The sequence below is a fragment of the Notamacropus eugenii genome, chromosome 1 (genome assembly GCF_028372415.1).
Source record: "Notamacropus eugenii isolate mMacEug1 chromosome 1, mMacEug1.pri_v2, whole genome shotgun sequence".
Lineage (NCBI taxonomy): Eukaryota > Metazoa > Chordata > Mammalia > Diprotodontia > Macropodidae > Notamacropus > Notamacropus eugenii.
The window spans coordinates 620,560,730-620,585,021 of NC_092872.1; the positions used below are offsets into that span (position 1 = coordinate 620,560,730).

General features: G+C 38.0%; 1 protein-coding gene across 3 annotated transcripts in view; it reads left to right on the forward strand.

Annotated features, from left to right (window-relative positions):
• Positions 1-16,313, forward strand: part of ZMAT4 (zinc finger matrin-type 4) — a 756,701-nt gene extending 740,388 nt beyond the window's left edge. For 2 of the 3 annotated variants that reach the window (XM_072635103.1, XM_072635102.1), the window contains 2 exons: positions 14,418-14,501; positions 14,962-16,313. In XM_072635103.1, coding sequence (XP_072491204.1) covers positions 14,418-14,481 — 64 coding nt within the window. In that variant the 3' untranslated portion in view covers positions 14,482-14,501; positions 14,962-16,313. The remainder of the gene's footprint in view (positions 1-14,417; positions 14,502-14,961) is intronic. The other variant, XM_072635105.1, reaches the window with a different exon arrangement.
• The last annotated feature ends 7,979 nt before the right edge of the window (positions 16,314-24,292 follow it).

Consider the following 24,292-nt stretch of genomic DNA (forward strand, 5'->3'; position numbering starts at 1 on the left):
GCTAGAGTGAACTGGGTTTCAGACATGGTCTTTTAAGAAAGAAAGCTAGCCAGTAAACCCCAGGCTATCAAGGTAAGCTTCAAACATCAAAATTTACCTTCCTTTAGGCAGAGTACTGTCAGGTAAGGGCATGACACCCCATGTGGGAAGGGGCAAGGAGAGAGCAGAGGAGAGTAAAAGAGAGGAGGAGGAGGAAGGAGAGGAGAGAAGAGGAGAGGAGAGGAGAGGAGAGGAGGAGGAGGAAAGAGAGGAGAGGAGAGGAGAGGAGAGGAGAGGAGAGGAGAGGAGAGGAGAGGAGAGGATGGAGAAAGATACATTGTATTTGATATTGAGAGATCACTGGAGACCTTCACATGGTAACTGAGGGTCTGAATAGTGAATGGATGTGAGTTAATGGGAAACCAGATGACATGGGGTCAGTCAAGCCATGTACAGAGTTCTATACAGGCTAATCAGTCAGCCTACTTAACTTTCTTCTCCCTATTTGTTTGATGGATACATGCTTTCGTTGAATTGAGGAGAATACAGGGAGCTCAGTAGAATTAGATTTGGCTAAAAGATCACTGGAAACTTTAAGCAGAGATAAGAGAGATTGTGCCTAAGAGCTAGAGAGACCTTATAGACCTTAACAGAGAAGAAAAATATGGTGTCATTTTTTTCTAGTCAACTTTGTGCCTTGTAAAATGTAACTTACTCTAATTCTCTGGTTCTTTCTTCTTTTTTGGACTTCCCTCTCCTATCTATCATCAACTCTCATACTTTACTTAATTCTTGTACCCTTGCATAGCCCTGACCCCATATACAATATATGTGGGATTCAATATGTGTAGCATGAGAGGGTCCTTACTACTCTTAAGTGCCCTTCCTCATAAATTCCACTGTCCCAGCCCTAGTTCAGCTTGTTATCTTTTGCCCAGTCTATTTTAATATCCTAGTCTCTTTTCTGTCTCAAGTCTCTTCCAACTTCAATCCCTCCCTCCCACCAATGCCTCTGTACTTTCTCTTATTTACATGACAGTTCTGATCACACTACTGCTCTACTCCAAATATTTCATTAACTCTTTATTTTGGCATTCAAGATCCTCTCCATTGTCCTTGGTCTACTATGCCATCTATATTCCAGAGTACTTCCCTTTATTCATTCTAATCTCCAAGCTGACTATTAACTGTTCCTAAATATCATCCTTTCTTCTCTTGCCTCTGTGAATTTGCACATTATATCTCTGCGTAAGTGCATGTACAGGGATATCTTCCACATCATTGACTCTTTAATTAAATGCCACACTTATTAGTACCTACTGTGAAAAACACTGTACTAAGTGTCAGATATACAAAGAAGGGTAAAACATTAGTTCTGATCTAAAGTAACTTGCAGTCAAGTAAGTAGAGACATTTTTACATCTAAGTAATAATAATGACAGCTAGAATTGATCAGACACTGTAAGGTATGCAAAGCTCTTCACTAATATTATTTCATTGCTTCCTCACAACAACCCTGGGAGGTAGGTGCTATTATTGGACTCATTTTCCAGATGAGGAAACTGGGGCAGACAAAAGTTAAGTAGTCTGCCTGAGGCTTCACAACTAGTAAGTATCTGAAGCCATATTTGAACTCAGATCTTCTTGAATGCAGCTCCAGTGATCTATCCACTTCGGCATCCAGCTGCCTCGATAAGAGTAAAAATAGAAAGGTCACTTAACACAACATCACACAATTTGGGGAGCCCTCAGGAGCCATCCATTCCAGTCTAGAGTACTGTACTTAATTGGCACTCTAAAAAGAATCCTATATTCCCAAACAAATGTTCATCCAACCTTCACTTGAAGACCCCTAATGAATGTTAAACCATCACCTCCCAAGGAATGCCCTTCTACATTTAGATAGTCCTAATTATTAGAATGTTTTCTTGCATCAAGAACAAATTTGACTCTTTGCGCCTTCTGTTCACTGATTCTAATTCTACTTTTAAGGGTAAATATTTAAAAAAAACAAATAAGCAAAAAGACCAAACAGTCAACAAACATTTATTAAGTACTTTCTATGTTCTAGTCACTGTGCCAAGAGCTAGAAATACAAATAGAAGCAAAAAAAAAATCCTTGCCTTCAAGAACCTTATATTTTAATGGGGAAGATAATACATACAAAGAAACTGAAAGGAGGTGGAGTAAGAAAAGGTGTCCAGCATGCAAACATGATGGAAAAGCCCAGAGAAAAGAAATCTGGTAGGAAATGAAGAGTACCCTTCTTAAATGGAAATTCTGAGAGGAGCTCTCCAATCAGAGGAAAGGACTTCAGGGGTAGAGGGTATTTCTAGTTCCAGTATTGAAGTGATATTCCAGAATAAAGAAATTTTTGGAGCATGATGTAGGTGTCTGGAGGAGTGCATGCTGGCAGGAAACAGAAAAAGAAACAAACAAACACTCTCAAGTCCATTTCCTTTTCCATATGACAGTCTTTCAAATACATAAAATCAGCTATCATGTTCTGCCACCTTCATTCCCATAAATTCTTTTCTCCCAAGTAAACATTCCTATTTCTTTTAACTACTCCTCATGCTTTGATCCAAAGGTCCTTCACTTTCCCAACTACCTTCCTCTGGACTCTCTCCAATTTACCAGTATCCACCCACAAAATGTGGTGCCCAAAAATGAATACAAAATGAATACAAAAACCAGATGCGTTTTGACCATCACAAAGTACAAGAAAATTATTACCTTATTCCTGGATGCTATGGCTCTCTTAATGCAAAATTGTTTTGAATTACTTTTTGTCTGTCATATTACACTAGTGACTCATTGAGCTTGTGGTCTATTAAGGCCCCTTTATCTTTTATTTTTCACACACACTCCATACTTTGGAAGTTGATTTTTTAAACCCAAATGTTCACCTCTTATGGTAGGCTCTAACACTAATTTCTTCTTAATTCAGGTTCAATATGAGATGAAATGAGGCAATCACAAGTCATTGGACATTTAATAAAATAGTTAATTTGCTCTAATGCAGCAAAAATATGAAACAAGGCTATAGTGGCACTAAGTTTCTTTGAATACCCCCCTCATCTCCATCTGAAAATACATATGGTCAGTATGTCAGTCTTCAGAGTTTGGCAATTTGTGTGGTCTTTGGCATTCACCAAATGACATTTTATATTCCTAGATAACCTAGAAACCATGACAGAGAAGGTGAGGACTATTAGGTTCTGGGGGCAACTTTGTCCTATCACATCCTCATTATTGTGAAACTTCTGAGAGGCAGCCCTATATTTAAGCCTATCAAGATTTTTTTATTCTAATCCTGTCATCCTGTTATATTAGCTATATCTACAGCTTTCTGTCATTGGAAAATTAAAAATCATGCCTTCTATCACATTAAAAATGTTAACTAGTAAAATGTCGAGCATAGATTCCTGGGCTGCTACACTGGAAATCTTCCATTTTTAGTACGCCTACCATTAATATCTACATATTGGGCTTGACTATTCAACCAGTTCTGGGTCTACCTAGTTGCTCCCTGTTGTGTCTTTTTAAAACATTTCATTAATATTCCTTTTTTCTATTTTTATCACCTTCAGTACCCACCCACACTCCCCCAACCAAGCTTCTTTCCCACAAGATAAATCATCCTTGTAATAATTAAAGCCAGACCAAAAAGGGGGTGGGGGGAGGTGTTTTGGGAGGAATCACATATTGGTGTATGAAAAATATATCTCCTATTCTACACTTCTAACCTATCACCTCTCTCCACTTTTCCTTAAAGGAATAGCATGAGTGACTATCTCAAATTGTAAATAAGATCTTTGTATATTATATCAACAGTATTTCCCTGATGTACCAGCCCAGGAACTTTGTTAGAGAAGGAAATTAGTTTGGCATGACCTTCCTTTAATAAAATCATGCTGATGTTTTGTGATCCCTCTTTCCTCTTCTACACCTTCATCTCTTTAATAATAGACTAGAAATATAGAACAAATTGAAATCAATCTCACTGTCAAATAGTTTGCAGATTTCATTTTCTCATCATTTTATTTACAAAACTTAAACCATGTCTCAGTTTCCTCCTTTGGAACCATGTATTCCCCCTTATTCTACACTATCCACATATTAGTAACAGTAGCTTGACAGTCATATATGTTGGTTATTTCATTGCCCAAAGATATCAGTTACCTGGGCCAAGTGACTTGAACTCATTAAAGACAGCTCTGTCCTTACTAGTATTTTTTTTACTTATTTGGAGTACCAACTCTCAACCACTTTTATTTCATCCTTTCCAGTCCAAAAGTCATTCTTCTTGGGAGAGAAAAGAGAAACTAAATAAAAAGTGAGCCGTCCTGCTTTCTCCCTATAGTCAATAATCTCATCTACCCTGAGCAACAGTCCTACACTTTCATCTTTCTCTTTCCTCCAAATTTATTTGAAAAAAATAAAAAAGCTTTTTATTTTTTATTTTAAAATTTTATTTTTCATTTTAAAAGAAAAAGCTTTTCTTACCAATCTCAACTCATTCTGGAACGTTGTACTTCTGTTTTTATGGTACCGCACAATGTTTTGTATTCATACTCTATTATGTGACATGATTTCTGACTTCCATGCATCCTTTTAAAAAATCCCTGTTTCTTTCTCAGTTTACTATGCATTTGTGTCAATATTTTCAGGTAATTCTTTTTTTCATCCTCATCAGATTATTTTATCTTGGTGTTTTTGGATTTCTTCCTTGAGAGTTTTCTGTCCCTCCCAACCTGACCACCTCTAGAACTTTAGTCTGTGGTATCCTTCTTAACTTTCTTCTGAAAGGTTTAGATAATGTCAGTAAATAAGCATTTATTAAGCATGTACAAAGTGTCAAGCATTGAAGATACAAGAAAAATAGCAAAGCATAGGTCCTGCCCTATAGGACTTCACAGTTTAAGAGAGGAAAGGATTCTCAAACATCTATGTACAACCAGGTTATGACAGGATAAATAGAAAAAATAATGAGCAAAGTGAAGGCAAAAGAATTAAATACTACATGCAGAAGGTAGGATTTTAGGTAGAACTTGAAGGAAGTCATGGAAGACAAGAGGTGGAAATAAGTGGGGAGAGGACAGGACTCCAGGGACAAGAAGGTCAGCCAGTGAAAGTGATTGGAGTGGACAGATGGAGTCCATGGAACAACAAGAAGGCCAGTGTTTTAAAAGAGATTTTATTTTTCAGGGGAGGCATGGGCTATAATGCGTAAGAAGAATGAAAAGATCATGGCAGTGGTTAGGTTATAAAGAATTTTGAATGTGCACCTGGAGATTTGATATTTTATCTTGGAAGTAATCGAGAGCCACTGGAATTTATTGAGGAAAGGCCTGGGATAGCAACATGATCAAACTTGTGCTTTAGGACAATCACTTTAGTTGATGAGTGGAGGAAAGGCTGTGGTAGGGAGAGAACTGTAATAATGTAAGGTGAGCTTGAATGAAATAAAGAAGTTTCTTTCCTTTGGGAAACGAGATTCAGAGAAGGCATCTTGGAGAACATAGCAGCTGGTTTGGGCCCTGAATGAAGGGAGGTCCATTAAGAGATAAGGGTTCAAGAGGGAGTGAATTTCAAGACTGGAATTAAAGTCAACAAAGACAGAGGCCAGAATAGTACAAAGTATAGAGAGTAGTCCTGTTTGGCCAAAATATGGAGGAAGTGAAGTGAAGTGAAGTGAAATGAAGTGAAGTGAATAAAATAAGGCTCAAAGCATAAGTTGTGTTCAGATTATGAGGGGCCTTAAATGTGAGCAGCAGGGATTTGAATTTTATTCATTAGGTTGTCAGGCTATTATTGTCTCAGCTATTATAAAATAACCTAAGCATGAAGAGATGAGTACCTTAACTAGGATGGTTGATCTAGGAAATGAAGTGAGGAAATAGAAATGAGAAATATGTTTGAGACAAAATCAAAAAAAGTTAGTTGGTTGAATTGTAAGGTAAGATAGAGGGAAAAGTCTCCAAGGTTATGAATGTAGATGATGAGGAGCATGCTGGTATAGTTAACAGAAATAGAAAAATTAGGGAGACATTCAGGTTTATTATTATATTTTAGAATTATATGTTTTGTTTTGAATATAATAAACATCAAATAAAATGAGCTTTTGTTTATAATAGAAGAGAAAAAAGACTGTACATGAAATTGAAAATGTTATTTACATCTTGTTGTCTTTCATAGATAATAAATTCAATCTATAACTCAAAATTGTTTTGTTTGTCTGATTATTTCTAGCCTTCCTTCTGTTCTCTTCTGTGCATTAAAATACTTTAATGCTCTTTTTTTTCTTTGTTTGGCTAACCCTATCACTAGTTCCTTTATTTCCCTCCCTGCACTAACACACATACTCCCAAAATAAAAATTAATAACAGAAAAACATGATCCTTGAAACAAATGAACATGGTTAAGCAAAAAAAAAAAATCTATACTTTTGTTAAGTCCAAAAATATATCATTGTGAACCTTGAATCTATCACCTCCTCTCAGCATGTGAGTAGCATGCATGATCATTAGTACTCTAGAGTCATGGTTAGACAGTGTATTGATCATCTTTCAAAGATCTCTTTCTTTATGCTATTATTGTTACTGAATAAATTGTTCTCCTGGCTCTACATCACTCCACATCAGTTCAAAAAAATCTTCCTAGGTTTCCCTGAAGGTGACCATTTCATTATTTTTACATGAAAATATTCCATTACATTCATATGTCTGGCTGTCATCCAATTGGTAGACACCTTGCCCTTGTTTCCAGTTTGTTGTTATAACAAAAAAGTACCACCATAAATATTATTTTTATGTATGGGTCCTTCTCTCTTTCTTTGATCTTTTTAGGGTATAGAGCTAATGGTGATATCACTGAGTCAAAGGGTATACATAATTTAGTGACTTTGAGAGCAGAGTTGCAAAGTGCAAAGGTAAGGTTTTATCGGAAAGATAAGTTCAATTTCAAATACATTTGACATGTTGGTAGACCACCCAGGTAGAGATATCCAAAAATACAAAACTCATGGAGTAATAATTAGAATAGATTAAATTACCAACTGAGGGTTAAGGACAGGCTCTTGGAACTCACCTATTTAAGGGGTTTGAATTGGATAAGAATTCTCCAAAAGAGACAGAGAAATAATAGTTATAAAGAACCATTACTGTTTGGTAGCACAGAAGACAAGGGAGGAGAGGGAGTGGTCTATAACATTAAAGGTAGCAGGTAGATCAAGTAGATGAGGGATTGAAAGAAGATATTGAAATCATTCAGACTTGTCTTCTCATCTATGAAATGAGAATAATGATGGCATGTACCTCCCATGGTTGTAAAAATCAGTTAAGAAAGTGTCAGTAAAGTGTTTACCCTGATGTCTGGCACATAATAGGTCCTATGGAAATGCTAGCTATTTTTGTCCTTATTATTTGCCATCTCCTTCAAGAAACCTTCCTTGGTTTTGTCAGCTGAATGTGATTTTTTTCCCCTAGAATTTCTCAAGCTGCTTTGACATCTCTTGTGTATTTACTAATAATGTACCTTATGCATACAGTTGCTTCATTTTTTTTCTGCACATACTCCCCCTCCCACCCCACCCCCAGTGATAGTAAGCTCTTTAAGGACAAGGACTATGTTATTTCTCATCTGTGTGTCTACAGTGCTCAGCACAGTGTCCTACACATAGTAGGTGCTTAATGAATGTCTGTCTGGTTGGGTTGACTATTGTAATGTGAGTGGATCTGCAAGCAGCTAGTTTTCCCCACTACAGAGACTTCTGCATAATAATTTTAAAGATTCTCAAAGTTTATTAGGAGGTCAGCCCTGAGGCAATGAAAGCCAGAAGCTTTGGCAGGGAGTTCCAGTGTTGGAGGGGCAAAATGTTATAGAGCCATTTAGGAAAGAAGGAGCAGATTGAGCCTGAGGCTGTAAGGGGATACAATTGCCAGCAAAGACTAGGGTTTATTTAAGGGTGCAGGAAATGGTCACAGTGCTGACACTGGTCATTTTGGAGACCTCTGAAGCTGACTGAGTAGTGATGAAGGGAGTAGCATGGATGGAAGGTATTTATATTATATTCTTGGGAGTTTGTGGGTTTGTACAGTTTGAGACAATTAACCTGAGGAGAGAGAATAGTATTGTAAATGTATGTAAGTCATTTTGGTGTGAGAGCATTCTGTGAGTTAGGAGAGAAAACGGAAGAAAAGAGGGAGAAGAAGAAAAAGTGAGGAAGAGGAGAGAAAGTGAGAGAGCGAGAGAGAGAGAGAAGATATAAGAAGATGACTGAGAAGGAGAAGAGGAGAAAATATGTACAAAAATGCAAAGTAATTGGTGAAGGCACCTAAATCAAGCAAGATTTCATTTAGTAAGTAGGAAGTAAGTTGAGTTTTAAAGGAAATTAAGGATTCTAAGTGGAGTAAATGAGGAGGAAGTGTAGTGTAGATCAAGGAGTCAACTGTATAGAGATGATCAAAAACTCATAAGAGGGTGCTGAAAGAGTGCAAAGAGAGAAGAAAAGAAGGCCTACGACAGAGCCTCAAGGTGCACCCAAGGTTAGGATATGTGACATGATCAAGCAAAGGAATGGGAGATGAGATCAAATACGTAGGAGAGCCATGGGAGAGAAGTGTTATAAAAACCCACAGAGAAGATAGTATCCAAGAGTGACAAATACTAGAAAGAGGTCAAGAAGGATGAGGAGTGAGAAAAGGTCATCATATGTGGTAATTAAGAGCTAATTGATAACTTGTAGGGAACAGTTATAATCAAGTTATGAAGTTGGAAACCATATTGCAAAGGGTTGAAAAGCTAGTGAGAAGACAGTGTCAAAGATATTCAGCTTTTTTCTCTAAGTTTGACTAGGAAGAGGAGGAGAAGTATAGGAATATAGCTTGGGATAATAGTAGGATCAAGTAAGAATTGTTTTTTGTTGGTGCTGTTTTTGAGTATGTTTGTAGAGAGCTGTGAAGACGACAGTAGATAGAGACTAAAGATCAGAAAGAAAGGCACATTGTAGGAGCAATCAAGAATGTGATCCCTACGTTTCTCCATAGGGAAATTATAAGGTATTTTGGGGAGTAACTCTAATGACAGCGTAATATAGCAACAAATCAATTTTTGCTTCTACGTACACACACACACACACACACACACACACACACACACACACCGGACAGAATTATCTTTTGGATTTGAAAGCTTCAGAGTGAATGAAGAAAACCTCCAAGGGTGAAATGATATTTAATAATGCCCAGGATTGTTGAATAACCTCAAGCAAGAAACCACATATCCTGGCGATCAACAGCAACTAGAAGGGTGTTGCAATCTGCATTGATGGAGGGACTTCCACACCAAGAGGATAATACTACACTGACCAAACCATGCATGCTCCAAGTGTCCTTGTGCCCACATTATAGATTTGGAAGAACCCAACATGACCACCTAAATGAAGCCCTTCCTTTAGCAGAGCATTACATTGTGACCAATAAGGGGAAGGAACCTGTGCCCTAGAAACAATGCAAGTTAGTGTCAAAGCCAAGATTAGCATCTGGGTCCCCTGACTCAATCAAACAGTGAACAGGCTCCCCATGTAATATCATTCCAATAAACCCTATGGCTTCTTAGGTCTCATCTTCTCCCAAATACCATACCTACCCCCCCCCCCCCCATCCCCTGTCCCAGGAAATGTTCCTTTTTTTCTTCTTAAATCTGGATCTCAGTTTCATCCTCTGAAAAGTAAGATGATTGGAATTAGGCCATCTCTAAAGTCCTTTCCAACTCTAATAATCCATAAATCTATGACATAAATCTTGAAAGAGCGGCACACAAGAGGCATCTGGAGCATCTGTAAACCAAAGTGTTATATCCTTCAGTCTCTGGTTTTCTGATGGTTCAAAATGTCCTTGGAATTAGAGAATTGGGGGTTATGAGGAAGGTGGTTTGTTCTTTGTGATGAAGTATGAATTAGCTACTTGTAAACGTTGATTTTGGTAGATATGGCTACATGCTGGCAGAATTCCTTTCTATTCCCTATTTATTGATCATCTGGATTGAAGGCCAAGTGTTCTAGGACAATATTCCATTACTTCAGTGACTTTTCCCTCAAGTTTGGGAAAATTCTGTGAAAACCTAGACTGACTGAGCCAGTAGAGGATTGTGCTGATATCTAGAATTAAGAATCTGGAAGCACCAGCCTTCCTGGGCTATGGAACTGTTGTTGGTGATGTTTGTGTTTGATTCTCAAAGTGGACCATGCCATGAGGGAGGTGATGCCATGGCATGTAAATGAATTGGATTTAAGTGAGGCAGGGCTGTGCAAAGATACCAGCCTCACTTTCTCATCCAGAACCATCTAGGTCCAATGGACAGATATGGATCAGGACAACTGGAGATGGCCCAGGATGCAGTGGGGCACCTTGACCTTTTCAAGTGAAGATCTTTAACAGGTCTTGGTTTGACTGAGGCAAAGCTCATCTGTAGAAAGTTTGTGAAAACTGATCTTAGTGGAAAGAGCATTGAATTGGCAGTCATGAGGTCTGGGTTCTAGTATTGTTTCTCACGTTAACTGGATGCAGTGTCTCAAAGAATCCACTTTTCCTCTATGAAACTTCAGTTTCCTTACCTAAAAAGTGAAAGGAATGGATCAAATGGTCTCTAAGACTTCATGCTCTGAACCACACACTACAGTAGAGAAGGCAATGTGGTTCAATAGAAGGATATCTGCACTAGAAATCAGAAAAATGAGGTCCAAACCCTGCCTTTTCTTTTGCCACAGATATAGCACTCAAATTTTTTGTGAAGTTGGCCACATCATTTAACTTTTTTAGGTCTCAGTTTCCTCCTTTCTAAAATGGGAGAATTGGACTATATGGCCTCTAAGACAGAAATGTGATGGAAAATGTTTAACTACTGCCTCTTTGGGGAAAAATGTGATCACAGCACATTTAAGTTTAATCTTCATTACAAACATAACCATCACTTTATTAAATGTATACAATCAATAATAACAAATCAAGCCCTGAATTTTAGCGTTTGCTGATTTCCAAGGTTTTAATATTCACACTGAAAATTTAATAATTGGTTTTCAAGATCAGGTTCAAGCTGGTTCCAACATACCCTTGCTCCAAGATCCTTCCTACTTCTAAATCTAGAAAGATCTCTTCTATCCTTCCATTTCTATGTTGTAAGGTCCCTTCTGGCAAAGACATTTAAAAGTCACTTCCAGTCTGATGTTATATAACTTTACAACAGAAATGCAGGGATGCTTTTCTGGGGCCCTTATTATGACAAGCAGCAATTTTCCCTACAGAATTTTGTCACTGCTTAGGTTAACTTTTGCTTGTTATACCAGGGGACTGAAAAGCAATGAAACTTCCAAGAAAGGGCCATGACCAGGAGTCCTGCTAAATGGAAAGGATCTGATAAGCACAAGAGTGGTGGGAAAGCAAAGTATGAGGTTGAGAAGGGTAAGGTAAAATGAAGAAGGGGATGGAACTCATTAGTCTAAGGAGTGAAACAAAAATCAGCACCCTGACAGTCATGGAGCCCACACTGGAGAACAGTGTTGGGAAACTGAACCTAGGACAGTTGCTGGGTGTTTTTTAGCTTGGTTTTATCTAGGCTTTTGGTTGAGGTCACATACCAGCCATTACTTGGGGGATAAGGTAGAACTGACAAGAGCTAAGAACGAATAGGTAAAAGTGGGGGGGGGGAAGGAAGAGAAAAAAACTCAGAGAATATTTTCTATAGAGGAAGAAAACAAGCATTTAATAAGAACCTATTATGTGATAAGTGCAGTCCTAAGTAAGCAATTTATAAGTATTATATCATTCGATCTCATAAGAGAATAATATCATCTTTGTATTCCAAGGATAGACAGGTTATAAGACTGAATATAAGTAAATAACTTAAGAAGGAAAGTTAGTGAAGGGCTCAGAGATTTTCAAAGGATAATTTCTTGAATTTATGACCTTAGATTATGAACTTAGTTTCAGAAAATTTGCATTCAAGTTATAGCTCTCCACTTACCCTTTGGACAAACAAGCCCATCTTGTTGAGCTATCATTTTCTTACTGGTCAGTTGGGGATAATATTATTGCACTGTATACCACAAGGTTGGTTGTCGAGAGATAAGATATATAAAGTCCTACAGAAACATGAGTCTTCTTTCTTCTCCAGCTTACCCTCTTACATAGTATCCTTCCACCACTGTATAATATAGTGAAGATGTTTAAAACATGAGCAACTTAATTTGCGCTAGTATGTGGGTATCCCAGACTTCAAGTTATATACAGAATAGTTGTTACATTTCCTTTACTAAAGTCTTAAGAGGGTTCATTATTGTTAGATGCAGGATGACAAATCAACAAGTGTCTCTATTAACACATTGTGAATCCCCAGTACAGTCTAGGTTCTTTGAGGGCAGGAGCTGTTTTCCATTTTATCTATGTATCTCTTATAGCTAGCACAGTGTCTTGCATACAATAAGGGATTAATAGATTCTTTTGGGATTAGATTAGGACTGCCAAATGTGTACAAAATCCAGTGATAGGAACTAGATAAGTAAAATATGGAGATATGTCAGCAAAATCCCTTAAATAACAACACAAGACTGAAGTTACAATGCGTGAATATAGACTAGTTTATTATTTGTAAGAAAGTCTGGGACAGCTAGTTGGCTCAGTGAATAGAGTGCCAGACCTGGTGGTAGGAAAACCCCTTTTCCTGAGTTCAAATCTGGTCTCAGACACTTACTAGCTATGTGACTCTGGGCAAGTACCAATAATCCCTCTTTGCCTCAGTTTCCTTATCTGGAAAATGAGAAGGCAATGACAAACTACTCCAATAGCTTTGCCAAGAAAACCCCAAAAGGAGCCACAAAGAATCAGACATAACTGAAAAAAAATGATTAAAACATGGAACTCCAAGTATGTGACCAACTAGATAAGTCCTAGGAAGCTGTCTGGAGAACATAGAAGTTAAATGACTAACCTGGGTCACACAACTTGGGGCAGGATTTGAATTCTGCTTTTCTAAATTCCAAGCCTAGAACTCTATCCACTAAGTCAAGTAGCACCCCTATGGAATGAATACTCTCAACTTAACAATATTGACATTCCTAGATCAATATAATAGGAGCCAAGCAAACCGTAAACATAATAAATATTGTAGGATATGAGAGAAGGGAAATATCAGGTCATTGAAGGCTAGAGCACTCAAAGAAGGATTCATGGAAGGAAATGAGACTTTAGCTAGGTCGTAAAGGATGGATGAGAGTTAGGAAAGCAAAGAGCACAGTGAAGAGCTTTCTGATTGGGGGAATGATATGAGCAAAGACCCAGTCCAACACAAATGCCACTCCTTCTTTCATCTCCACTATTCAAAGCAACCCTCACAAGACAGCTCATTTGGGCCTCTGTTTCATTTTTCATGTAATAATATATATTATAGTTCTCTGTATACATGTCATACTCCTATGTATACATGAGAGTAAGGACAGGACACCATCTAAAGTTTCATACCCGATGTCTAGTACACGAGGTGCTTAAAAATGTTTATTGAATTGGATGGGGTGGAATGGAAATGATGGAGCTTTGATCAAATCTGGGGTAGCATGAGGCTCAAATTAAATAATGGATGTAAAGCACTTCACAAACCTGAAAAATTAACCTATCATTATTATTATTAACTTCCAGGTACCAGGCCTCTGGTCTGGTGATGACTTCATTCTCTGAGCCTTCTACTGTACTCCTACTGAACCCAAAATATGTTTATAAAGCAATACGGCAGTGTGCTAGTAAATATTTAACAACTGGGCTCTCTGAGAAAAAAAATGAACAAGCATTTTTACATTTAATGTACATTACTACCACTTTCTTAAGTCTAGACAATCAACAGAACAATAAATCAAGCCCTGATTTATGGGAATCGGTGATTTCTGAGGGGTAAATGCTTATAGTGAACATTTAACAATGAGTTCTCTCAAGACATTTAGAGTTTGCTCCAGTACACCTCTCACTCAAACAAAGCCAAATGGCCTAGCGTGACTGAAAAGGAGGGTCCTTCGAGGAACAATGGTTACTGAACTTGTCCAAAACACGACTGAACAAGGAAATGTGCCCAGATGAATGCTTACATGATGTTAGTGCTGATACATCCTTGTTAATTGAACTGATTCCCTGAAAAATAAGCTGTCTCCTTTTTGTGCAAATTTTGTTAACTGGAATTAGAAATGCATGGATACCTGGTGGATTGAGAAACATCACCTCTTCCACCAAGGGAGGAAGAGAATGTTATTTTCTTACCTTGAGTCTAGAAGCAAAAGACAAAAGCTTATTCTTCAGTCCATTGTTAGCATGAATTTTCCCGGTGAAATATGCTATACAAAAAAATGATTGATGATTAAGGACATCATTACTCATTTTTAATTTTATACAATTTAGTGGAAGACTACATAGGTCATGGAGGGGATATAGTCGACGTCGCTGGAGGGATGATCTGCACTGAAGAAATTGTGGGTACTTGAAGTAAGTAGAAAAGTTATATCCCAGAAAACCTAAGAGGCTAAAATATAGGTTAAAAAGACAAATGGACAATTTGTTTTCTCAATGCCTGACTCCTCATGGGTGGAGAACATTGAGTTATTCCTTTAGTGGCTTCCTGTAATTCCAATATTAAAGCTAATAGACTGTGAAAGGTTCAGACTCCCAAACTCCAAGATATTGACATGCTCCAATCCCATACACGTCTAAAAGTCAATTCCAAGCAATAGGAAATTCTCTGCTTAGAAGGAAAGTAGAATGTTTGTTTTCTCAAATTGAGAGACTGTTTTGTGTTTCCTATCACTTCTGCCTTTGCCCAGATCAGATCAGGGTTAACTTTCAGACTATGACCTGGGCCCATATGGAACAAAAAGTGTCTGCTCCAGGATCAGATATTGCCTTGGTATTATCCCACTCACTACTGTCACTGTCTCTGATCTCCTAGATTCGCGACCTTGCCTGCCTAGCTCTGTGGTACATGTCTGACGTTTCCTATTCTGGATGACTTCTCTGGGCTTGTCCTTTTGCCTGCTGACCAGCCTGTGGAATCTTCTGGATCCTTCTAGCATGGTTTGGCGCAATGGTTCTAGATGCACTGGTTGCAAACCCCTTAGGGGATGGGGCACAAAGTTATAGCAAGGGGTCCATGAATCCATATGTGCACCCAACATTGTTATTTTTATCCTAATTTAGCTACAATAAAATATGATCACTAATATAAACAAGCAAATGTACCTTATGTAGATTGAATTTCAAATGTATTGCAAACATGTATTGCTATTTTTCAAAAACTATAGAAGCTATTCTGATTAATGAAAAAGCAAATTCATTTAAAATGTTGATATATTCATAGCAGCTTTTTGTAATGTGCTTTTTCAATTACATAGTAATGGCACAATTTCTATCATCTGGGATATGGTCTCTGAATTATTATTTTTTTACATATATTACAAGGGCCCTCATGATCCAATAGTTTGGAAACCAAAGGTGTAGTGGAAAGAACACCGTATTTGGAGTCAGAAATTCTAGATCTAAATCCTGATTCAGGTATGGGACCTATGTAACTGTCTTATAGTCGGTTTCTTTATCTGTAAAATGAGTTGTTTGGACCAGGTGGTCTCTAAGGTCTCTTGTAGTTCTAAACTCTATGAGATTCTCTTCCAAACCTTTTTTTCTTCTCAGTTCTTCCACACTACCCCCTTCCTTCTTCTCAGCTGATTCTGCTTTGTACTTCACTGCAAAAAAAAATTAAGGTTATAATTTGAATCAAAAATTTCCATCTCCAAGTAGTTTGTGTTTGCTGAGAGTTCCCTCTCCTCCCCTTCTCTTCATCTCAAATATCTTCTGTCACCATCTCCCATTATTTTCAGTCTCAGATGAAGAGATGGACATTCTTGCCCAAATCATCTCTTGGACATTCACCACTACATCCTATTCCTCTTTTGTCTTCTCTAGAAGATCACCCCCCTTCTCTCTCTCTCTCTCTCTCTCTCTCTCTCTCTCTCTCTCTCTCTCTCTCTCTCTCTTCTCTCTCCTTCCTCCCTCTCCCTTTCTTCCCTCTTCTTTTCTTTTCTCTCTCACTCTCTCATCTCTGTTTCTCTCTGTCTCTGTACCTCTGTCTCTGCCTGTCTCTGTATATGTGTCTCTGTCTCTCTCTGACCTTCATCTTTTCTTATCTACTGGTAACTTCCCAATTGTCTACAAACAGCCTCAAATCTCCCCTTAAAAAATCTTCAATAGAATCTACCATCACTACTAATATTTGTTCTATTTCTCTTCCGCTTTTCAGCTAGACTTCTTGAAATAAAAAAAATATATGTATTCTCAATGCCTCCTCCAATTTCCTTTTTTCTGAACTCCCTGCAGTCTGGCTTTTGAATCATCACTCACCTGAGTCTCCTCTCTCCAAATTGACCAATGTTTTCTTAATTGTTAAATCTAATGGCCGTATCTCAGTTGTCATTCTATTTTACATCTCTGAAACTTTTGACACTATTGGTCACTTTTTACTTCTACATATTTCTTATTTTCTAACACTACTGTCTCTTGGTTCAACTCCTACTGGTCTGGCCTCTCTTCATCTCTTTTCCTGGGGCTTCTTGTATGTTATGCCAACTAATTCTGGGTGTCCCTCAAGATTCTCTCTATATTTCTTCACTTGGTGATCTCATCAGCTCCCATGGATTCGATTATCATCTTTATGTTGATGGTTTTTAGATCTATATGTCCAGCTGTGCTCTAGTTCCTAAACTCCTGTCCCATATCAGCAAAAATTTACTAGTGAACATTTCAAATTGGATGCCCTATAGGCCTTTCTAACTCAACATATCTGCCATGCCATTAGTGTTCCCCTGCCAAATCCATGCCTCTTCTAAATTTCCCTATTACTTTCAAGAGCTCCACCATTTTTCCAGTCAATCAGATTTGTAATTTCAGCGTCACTCTCTATTATTTACTCTCATTCACCCCAAATCTTCAGTCAAATGTTGAATTATGTCCTTTCTACCTCCACAATATCTATTGTATATTTTCTCTTTAGTCATATAGCCACCACCCAAGTTCAGATATTCTTTCATATGAACTATCTCCTTGGTCTCCTAATTAATATACCTGCCTCGAGTCTCTCCTTCACTCCAATGCATCCCTTCATACATCTGCCAAAGTGATTTTCCCACCCCCTTCAAACACAATTCTGATCATCTTATGCCCCTATTCAATAAACCCCAGTAGTTCCCTATTTCTTTTATTGTCAAATATAAACTCCTCTGTTTGTCATTTTAACCTCATCACCACTGGGTCTCTTCCTTCTTTTTTCGTTCTTCTTATACGGTGTTTCTCTCTATACATTCTATGGTGTGGATAAGTCAGCCTTCATGCTGTTCCTCCCACATCTCCTGTGCCTTTGCTCTGGCTGTTTGCTTTGCTGGGAATAATCTCCCTCCTTGCCTCTGCCGCTTAGAATTCTGACTTCCTTTAAGACTCAGTTCAAATGGTGCAGGAAATCAGTCCTGTGTCCATCCCTCGTCTAGCTTCTAGAGCCTTTCCCTCTAAGGTTACCATGGTCCCTCTACTCTGTATGTAACGTGTATGTACTTGCTTATTTATGTTGTCTCTCCTGTTAGAATATAAGCTCCTTGTGGGCAGGAACTTCTGTTTGCTTTTTCTTTGTATCCTCAGTGATTAGCACAGTTTTTGTTATATATTAAGTGCTCAATAAATGTTTGTTGATGGCTTGATTGATTTTGACTTGACTGATTTCTCTGAATTTGACCTCATGGTATGTACCTTTATATACTAACTGATGTGCTGCCTCTGACTCTGCCAGATGGCTTATCCTGGTCCCTCTAAGACAGACCTGATCTGTCACCAGTCAGAGTCTTAGAGTATCCATTCTCCCATGCACATTAAGCCATTTTCCATCTAAAACTAGCTCATGGGGACTCTTAAAGTTGTTGCTTTTTTTCCCCAAATAGACTTTAAGAGATGGTTGGCTGCTTAAAACCATTAATGAAAATAACACACAGAAGAACTTTGAGATAACAGTAGCTGAACATGCCATTTTGGGCCTTTCAACATCCTGTTGTTTTAGTAAGATTTTTTCCCTAAATTTCCTTTGGGTCTCTATTGTTTTAACTGAAGGATTTCAAGGCCAGAAATTCCCCAGTGAAATAGAAGGTACCAGTCCTACACATTTGAGATAGTGAGATACTCACTAAGCACTAGAGCTAATGATCTTGTATTGTGTGCTACAGCATCACCTTCCTGAGTATTCTGAAAATGTGGGAATAATGCAATTGGTGCTCTAGAAAGAGCACTCCATTGGGAGTTCTCAGCTCTTCTTGACCATTAGTTATTGGGCAAGTCATTTTCTCTGAGCCTCAGTTTCCTTAGCTTTTTAATGAGAGGGTTGAATGAGATTATATCCAAGATTCACACAGTTCTATTACAGTCTCCATTCACTCTTTTATCTAAATAGATCTAAAAAACCCTTGACCACCTTCCTTAAGTTATTTACATGTACTGTCATTCAATATCACATAGTACGACTGTCTTTATAATACAAGAATGGTATCCCTGCCAAATATGGAGTATGCTCTGAGTGTTTTACCCTTTCTGTTCCCTTAACTAACCCCTCCCCTATACAATTGATTACCAAGACCTATCAGTTCTACTTCCACTATATTTCTCATAAGTTTTCCCTTCCCTTCACTCTCAACAACCATAATCCTAGCTCAGGTCCTTCCTGCCTCTTGTGTGGGTTATCGCAGTTGCCTCCTAACTACTTTCCCTACCTCCAATTGTTCCCCTTTCTAATCTATTCCCTTGACAGTTTCCAAAATAGTCTTCCTACTGTACAGGTCTGACTAGGATACTCCCTTTCAATTGCTCCCTATTGCCTCCAGGACTCTCTTCATGCTGGCATTTAAGCCTCCACACTGACCGGATCCAACTTACTTCTATTTACCTCCTTTTTTAGATGAATCCCTTTCCATGCGTTCTATTCTATTTTTCCCATTCATTCAGCTTCGCCTGTTTACCAGCTCATTCCTTACCCTCTAGACTTTGTTGAGTCCATTCGCCATATCTAAAAGGTATTTCTGCTACATCTGTATCTATTGAAATTCTTTTCTTTCAGGGTTCAACTCATATGTCTCTTGTTCAATGTAACCTTTGCTCATTCCATTCATGTTAAAATTCATCTTTACTTTTTCAAATATTTCTAAAACATTTTGACTGAATCATTCCTTTTTCAGATCATGGTCCTTTTTAAATGTCGTCCATTTGTTACATCAGAGATGTCAAACCCATAGTCAGTAGATCACATACAATTCAAAATATTCCCTTGGTCATACCAGATTAAAATGTCACTGGGAAAGATGTAATAAAATAAATAAAAATAGAAAACAATACAAGCAATGTTAATATATTGTTTTCTAAATCAACGTGTTTCTGTAGGGACCTTTATGTAGGGTTTAGTAGATTCCTTTTCAGTTTGAATTGGATATCATCGGCTTACATTATATCTGTTCCTATTAGATAATGTCTCATAGGTTTCACATTGGTTCTCCTATTTGTGTCACTACACATACAAAATGGCACATTAAAAAACACGGTACATTTTTAATTAAATTGTTTTCAAATCCTGTCACTTTCCTGGTTGTCCTCCCCTAGCTTATCCCAAGTTGTTACCATCCTTCCTAGAGTCTCATTCACAGTATTCAAACCAATTCTCCGACTGCAATATGACAATGACAAAGGGTCCTTAGCCTAGTGTATTCTGGATATGACAATTCCATTAATTCAGACAAAGATTATATTAGTTTCTGTGAAGTGCTATACTATGCTACAAACTTGCATAGAATCTGTAGGCAATAAAATCCTTGAGTTTTTTTTTTTTTCATATGGGTAGATAGCATATCTCTCCTAGTCTATACTAGTTCAACTGATTTTGTAAACTCAAGGACTGGACTGGACATTTGTCCTTTTTATATTTAGCCATAATAGCTTCAGCTCTTGTTTTCTGCCTATAAGGATCTGAAAAAAAAAGAATTCTGAGTTTAATATTCACCATGCTAACTATCCCCTTCCATTTGAATGTTTCTCTTCCCACGCACCTCTGCCACACCAACCCCTCACAACTCCTCAGAGTTCTTTTCTAACTTTCCTTGTTCATTTTTCCTTGCCAAATATCAAACTGGTAAGGTAAATAAGAATTTCTTTCAAAAATATTCAAATCCTTTGGGTATAGATGTGCCATAATTGTTATTGTCATTATTTTGCATTTGCATTTGCACACTGACACCACACTGACTAATTCAATTATGAACCCACCTGCTGCCAACCAAGATGTGCCTCCCCCAGACAGGCAGCCAGAAGAAGAGCCAGGGGAGTCTGGAGCACAGCACAAAGAGAACTCCACTTATTCTCAGCCTCTTTGTGATATGAACACAGAAGTATAATCTAGAACTGGAGGTCATTTGATCTAACCCCTTTTATTATAGATGTCAACTGAGACCCAAACAAGTGAAGTGATTTGTCCAAGGTCACACAGGTATTGTCTTATTTCTATTGCAGATTAAGGTTTACAAAGCTTCTGTTAAGTTCCTAACAAGAACTCTGTGTCACTGTGTCTATTTTGTAGGTAAGAAAACTGAGACTCAGAATTGATTGGTGACTTGTCCATGATCACATAGCTAGAAATTGTCAAAGGTGAGATACAACCCCAGATCTCCTAAATATGATGCTTTTTCTGTTGAACTGTTAACATCAATCAGGTGCTAAATGACAAGAAGATGGCTAATGGGACAAAGTAGAATAAAGGGAGTGCTTAAATAACCTCCTACCTTCTCCCTATTATTCATACTCCTGTGAAGACAAAAATATTTGGAGCTACACAATACCTTTCCCTTGGGAATAATTCAGGAGGTGGCAAGGTCCTAATCTCTGCATACCATGGCTTTGTTCTCCACCTGAAGAAGCCATGGAGATAATACCCTTCTTTGCCTAAAAGGCAGGAAACTAACCTCCCTTTCATCCTAGAATGTTGGATTCCAGAACTCTCAAACTTGGCGTTACCCATGAGTTCACCCCATGACTGACACTGCCCAGCAAATCTCCCTTTTCTGGATAGAAAGCTAGATTTGGGGATCACAAGGCCTAGGAAGCTGAAATTTCTTCCTCTACTATAACATAAGGGATTAGTATTAGGAACACTTTCCATTAGTTTTCCTCTCAAACTTTTTGTTCATGAAAGCAAGCCCTTGTCCTGCCATGTTTCTGCAGGAATATATATGCTTCAGCAAGAGCTCTTCCAGTACTCTGGCTTTTGATATTTTTTTGACTGGGAAAGTTACTCAGGACTTTTCCTCTCGGGCAACGTGGGTAAGTTCTTTTCTATCTCTTCCATGTGCTTCCGCTGAAAGTCAATTTCTCCTGGGTGGGATGAAGGAAAAACCTCCCTACCTCTGCCCCAGGAATCTGGGAAAAGGGTTTAAGGGACACATTAACTAGGTGAAAGGAGAAAAAAGGGAACAGCAATGTTACTTTACAGGTCATCAGAAAAGGCAGCCCCATTCTGCCCAACAAGACTCCATCCTCCTGAAGGCCAATCAGCCAATCATCTTCAGAGCAATCCTAGTAACTGAACAACATAATAACACTTTCCTCTGAACCAGGTGCCACTGGACAGACTCACATTAAATAGAGGAAGAGTTGGCACACATATCCATATTCTAGAGGAGGAAGAGTATGTTGATTCAGTTGATCAGAGAATAATTTCCAGATCATCCCTCCCTTACATGTAGATTAGAAAACTGAGTCTTAGAGAGGGCAAATGACTTGCCCAGGGTCACAAAGGTAGTGTTACGTTTTTAAAGCACGTTAGGGTGCTCCTCTTGAGGACTCTTTGAACTATTCTAGCGCCTATTTTACAGATGAGGAAACTGAGACTCAAAATGGTGGAGTGATGTGTCCGAGATCATCTAGCTAGAAAATATCAAAAGTGAGATTCAAACCATGTGATATGAATGTGGATCTTCTCAATTCAACTCTGGCGTTCTTTTTACTGTATACATCCCGCCTCTTCTGTAGAAGGGATCATAATTTTCCACTATCGATCTCTCAGCATTATTGAGAAGAAACAACTGTGTAAGCATTGAAGATCTATAAAGATATGAAACAGTATTGTTGTTCATTGATATGAAACAGCTAAACAGTATTTAGCACCACCAGAGATACAGACACTTTACCCACTGCATCCATATGTCTTTCTTTTATTTCTTCCTCTTCTTTTTCTCCTTTTTTCCCTCTTCTTTCCTTACTTCTTGCCTTTTCTCTTCATCCCTCCAACTGGCATCCCAGGTCTCTGTCTCACAGCTCTGAGGTTGCAGAGAATTGCTGAGTTCTGACCTACAGCTCTCTGAGGAGAGCGGCCCAGCTGAGGAGATTTGAGTCAAGCTCTGAGTTTTCTGCCTCCAACATGAGGCTGCCCAACCATTCATTCAGCGACACTTACGTACCACCAAACCACACAGTGGCTATTGAGGAGAAATTGAAGCAATTTAAGTAGAGCAGAACAACACATAATAGTCTTGTTGAACAGGGGAAGGCATCTGATGGTGATGCCGGGAAAGCTCGGTCTAATGAGGTCATCGCCCATGTTGTTTGTAATCCCCAAACAGCTGGTTTGACAGATGCTGCTGAGCATTGGCCTCTCTCCCTACTGCTATGCCTGCCAGGGCACTTCAGGTGAACAGGTTGCCTAGTTGAGGGAGAAACAGCTTGACCTCCACAGATGCCTGCTGCATATCAAAACTGGGGTGCTTACCGTCAACATTAATATGAAGGCAACATGTTGGATTGGAATGAGCACTGGTCTGAACATCATCCAATACTATATACCACAACAAATTCCAAGTACATAAGACCTATTTTTTAAGAATGAGGAAATTGTATATCTTCTATACTTGTGAATACATTTTAAATGGTTTATTGGAAGATAAATTATTTCTTGTAGAAAATTTTAAGAGATAAAATATTTAATTGCATCATTAAAAAAATCTTCAACACAAAACAATGTACTCAGAACAAGAAAAAAGGAAACTGGGGAAATCTGTGCATCAAAATTTTTCTGTATTATGTTATTTATACTTTTTGTTTCGACATTGCCATTCTGAATATATCTCTGCCCACCAAAAGTGTTTCTATGAATACTTTGGTGTATATGGATTTTTCTGTCTTTGACTTTTCTTGTAGCATAATCCTAGCAGTGGGATAGATCTCTAGTCAAAGAATATGAACATTTTGTTTACTTTGTATTTTTTAAAGAATAGTTCCAAATTGCTTTTCATAATGATTGGATCAATTGCAACAAATATTTTTGATAATCTTTTACTGAGGCCATCTTCATATCAGTGTAATTTTCCCCAATAGCAGTCTCCTTTCTTCTCCCAGAAACCTATTCCATATGACAAATGATATCTTTTTAAACACAAAAAAAAGCTGAAGAGGAAGAAAAATAAGCATAACTAATGAATACATTGAAAAAAGATAAAAATACGTCAATGTACAAAACTCATGGATCTCCCACCTTTGCCAAGAGGTGATTCGGGACATCTCTCAAATCTCTTCTTTAGAGACATGTTTATTCTTTATAATTTTGCAACACATATTTTAATAAAAATCTAACATACAAAATAGATACCTAATTGACATAACTTTGACATGATAATTGACACAGGTTCAGAACCTCTAATAATCAAAGAAAAGCAAATTAAAACAACTCTGTGATTCCAGCTAAAAATCATCAAATTAGCAAAATTAATAAAAGATGACAAAATCCAACACTGGTACAGCTGGGATAAAATAGGTATACATCTCTTTTATATAAAATGAATATAGCATAGTACTTGCAATTGGAAAGACCAACATTCAAATCCTACTTCAGACATTTAATGACTATGTGATCCTGGAAAAGTCACTTAGCTTTTCTATGTCCCAGCTATTTTCTTCTGCAAAGTGGTGATAGTAATAGCACTACCTCCCAGTGGTCTTGTGAGAATGGAATGAGATAATAGATGTGAAGCATTTTGCAAACCTTAAAGTCCTCTACCAACCCCCAAGGTATTATTTATTATATTGTTACGAGAATGCACTAAAACTGGACCAAATTTTTGATGACTGTGTAGAATCAGACAATGAATCGCAAAAATGTGCAAACCATTTGACCCATTGGCCACTCTTGCTTCTATGTCCCAAAGACACTTCTGATAGGAGGA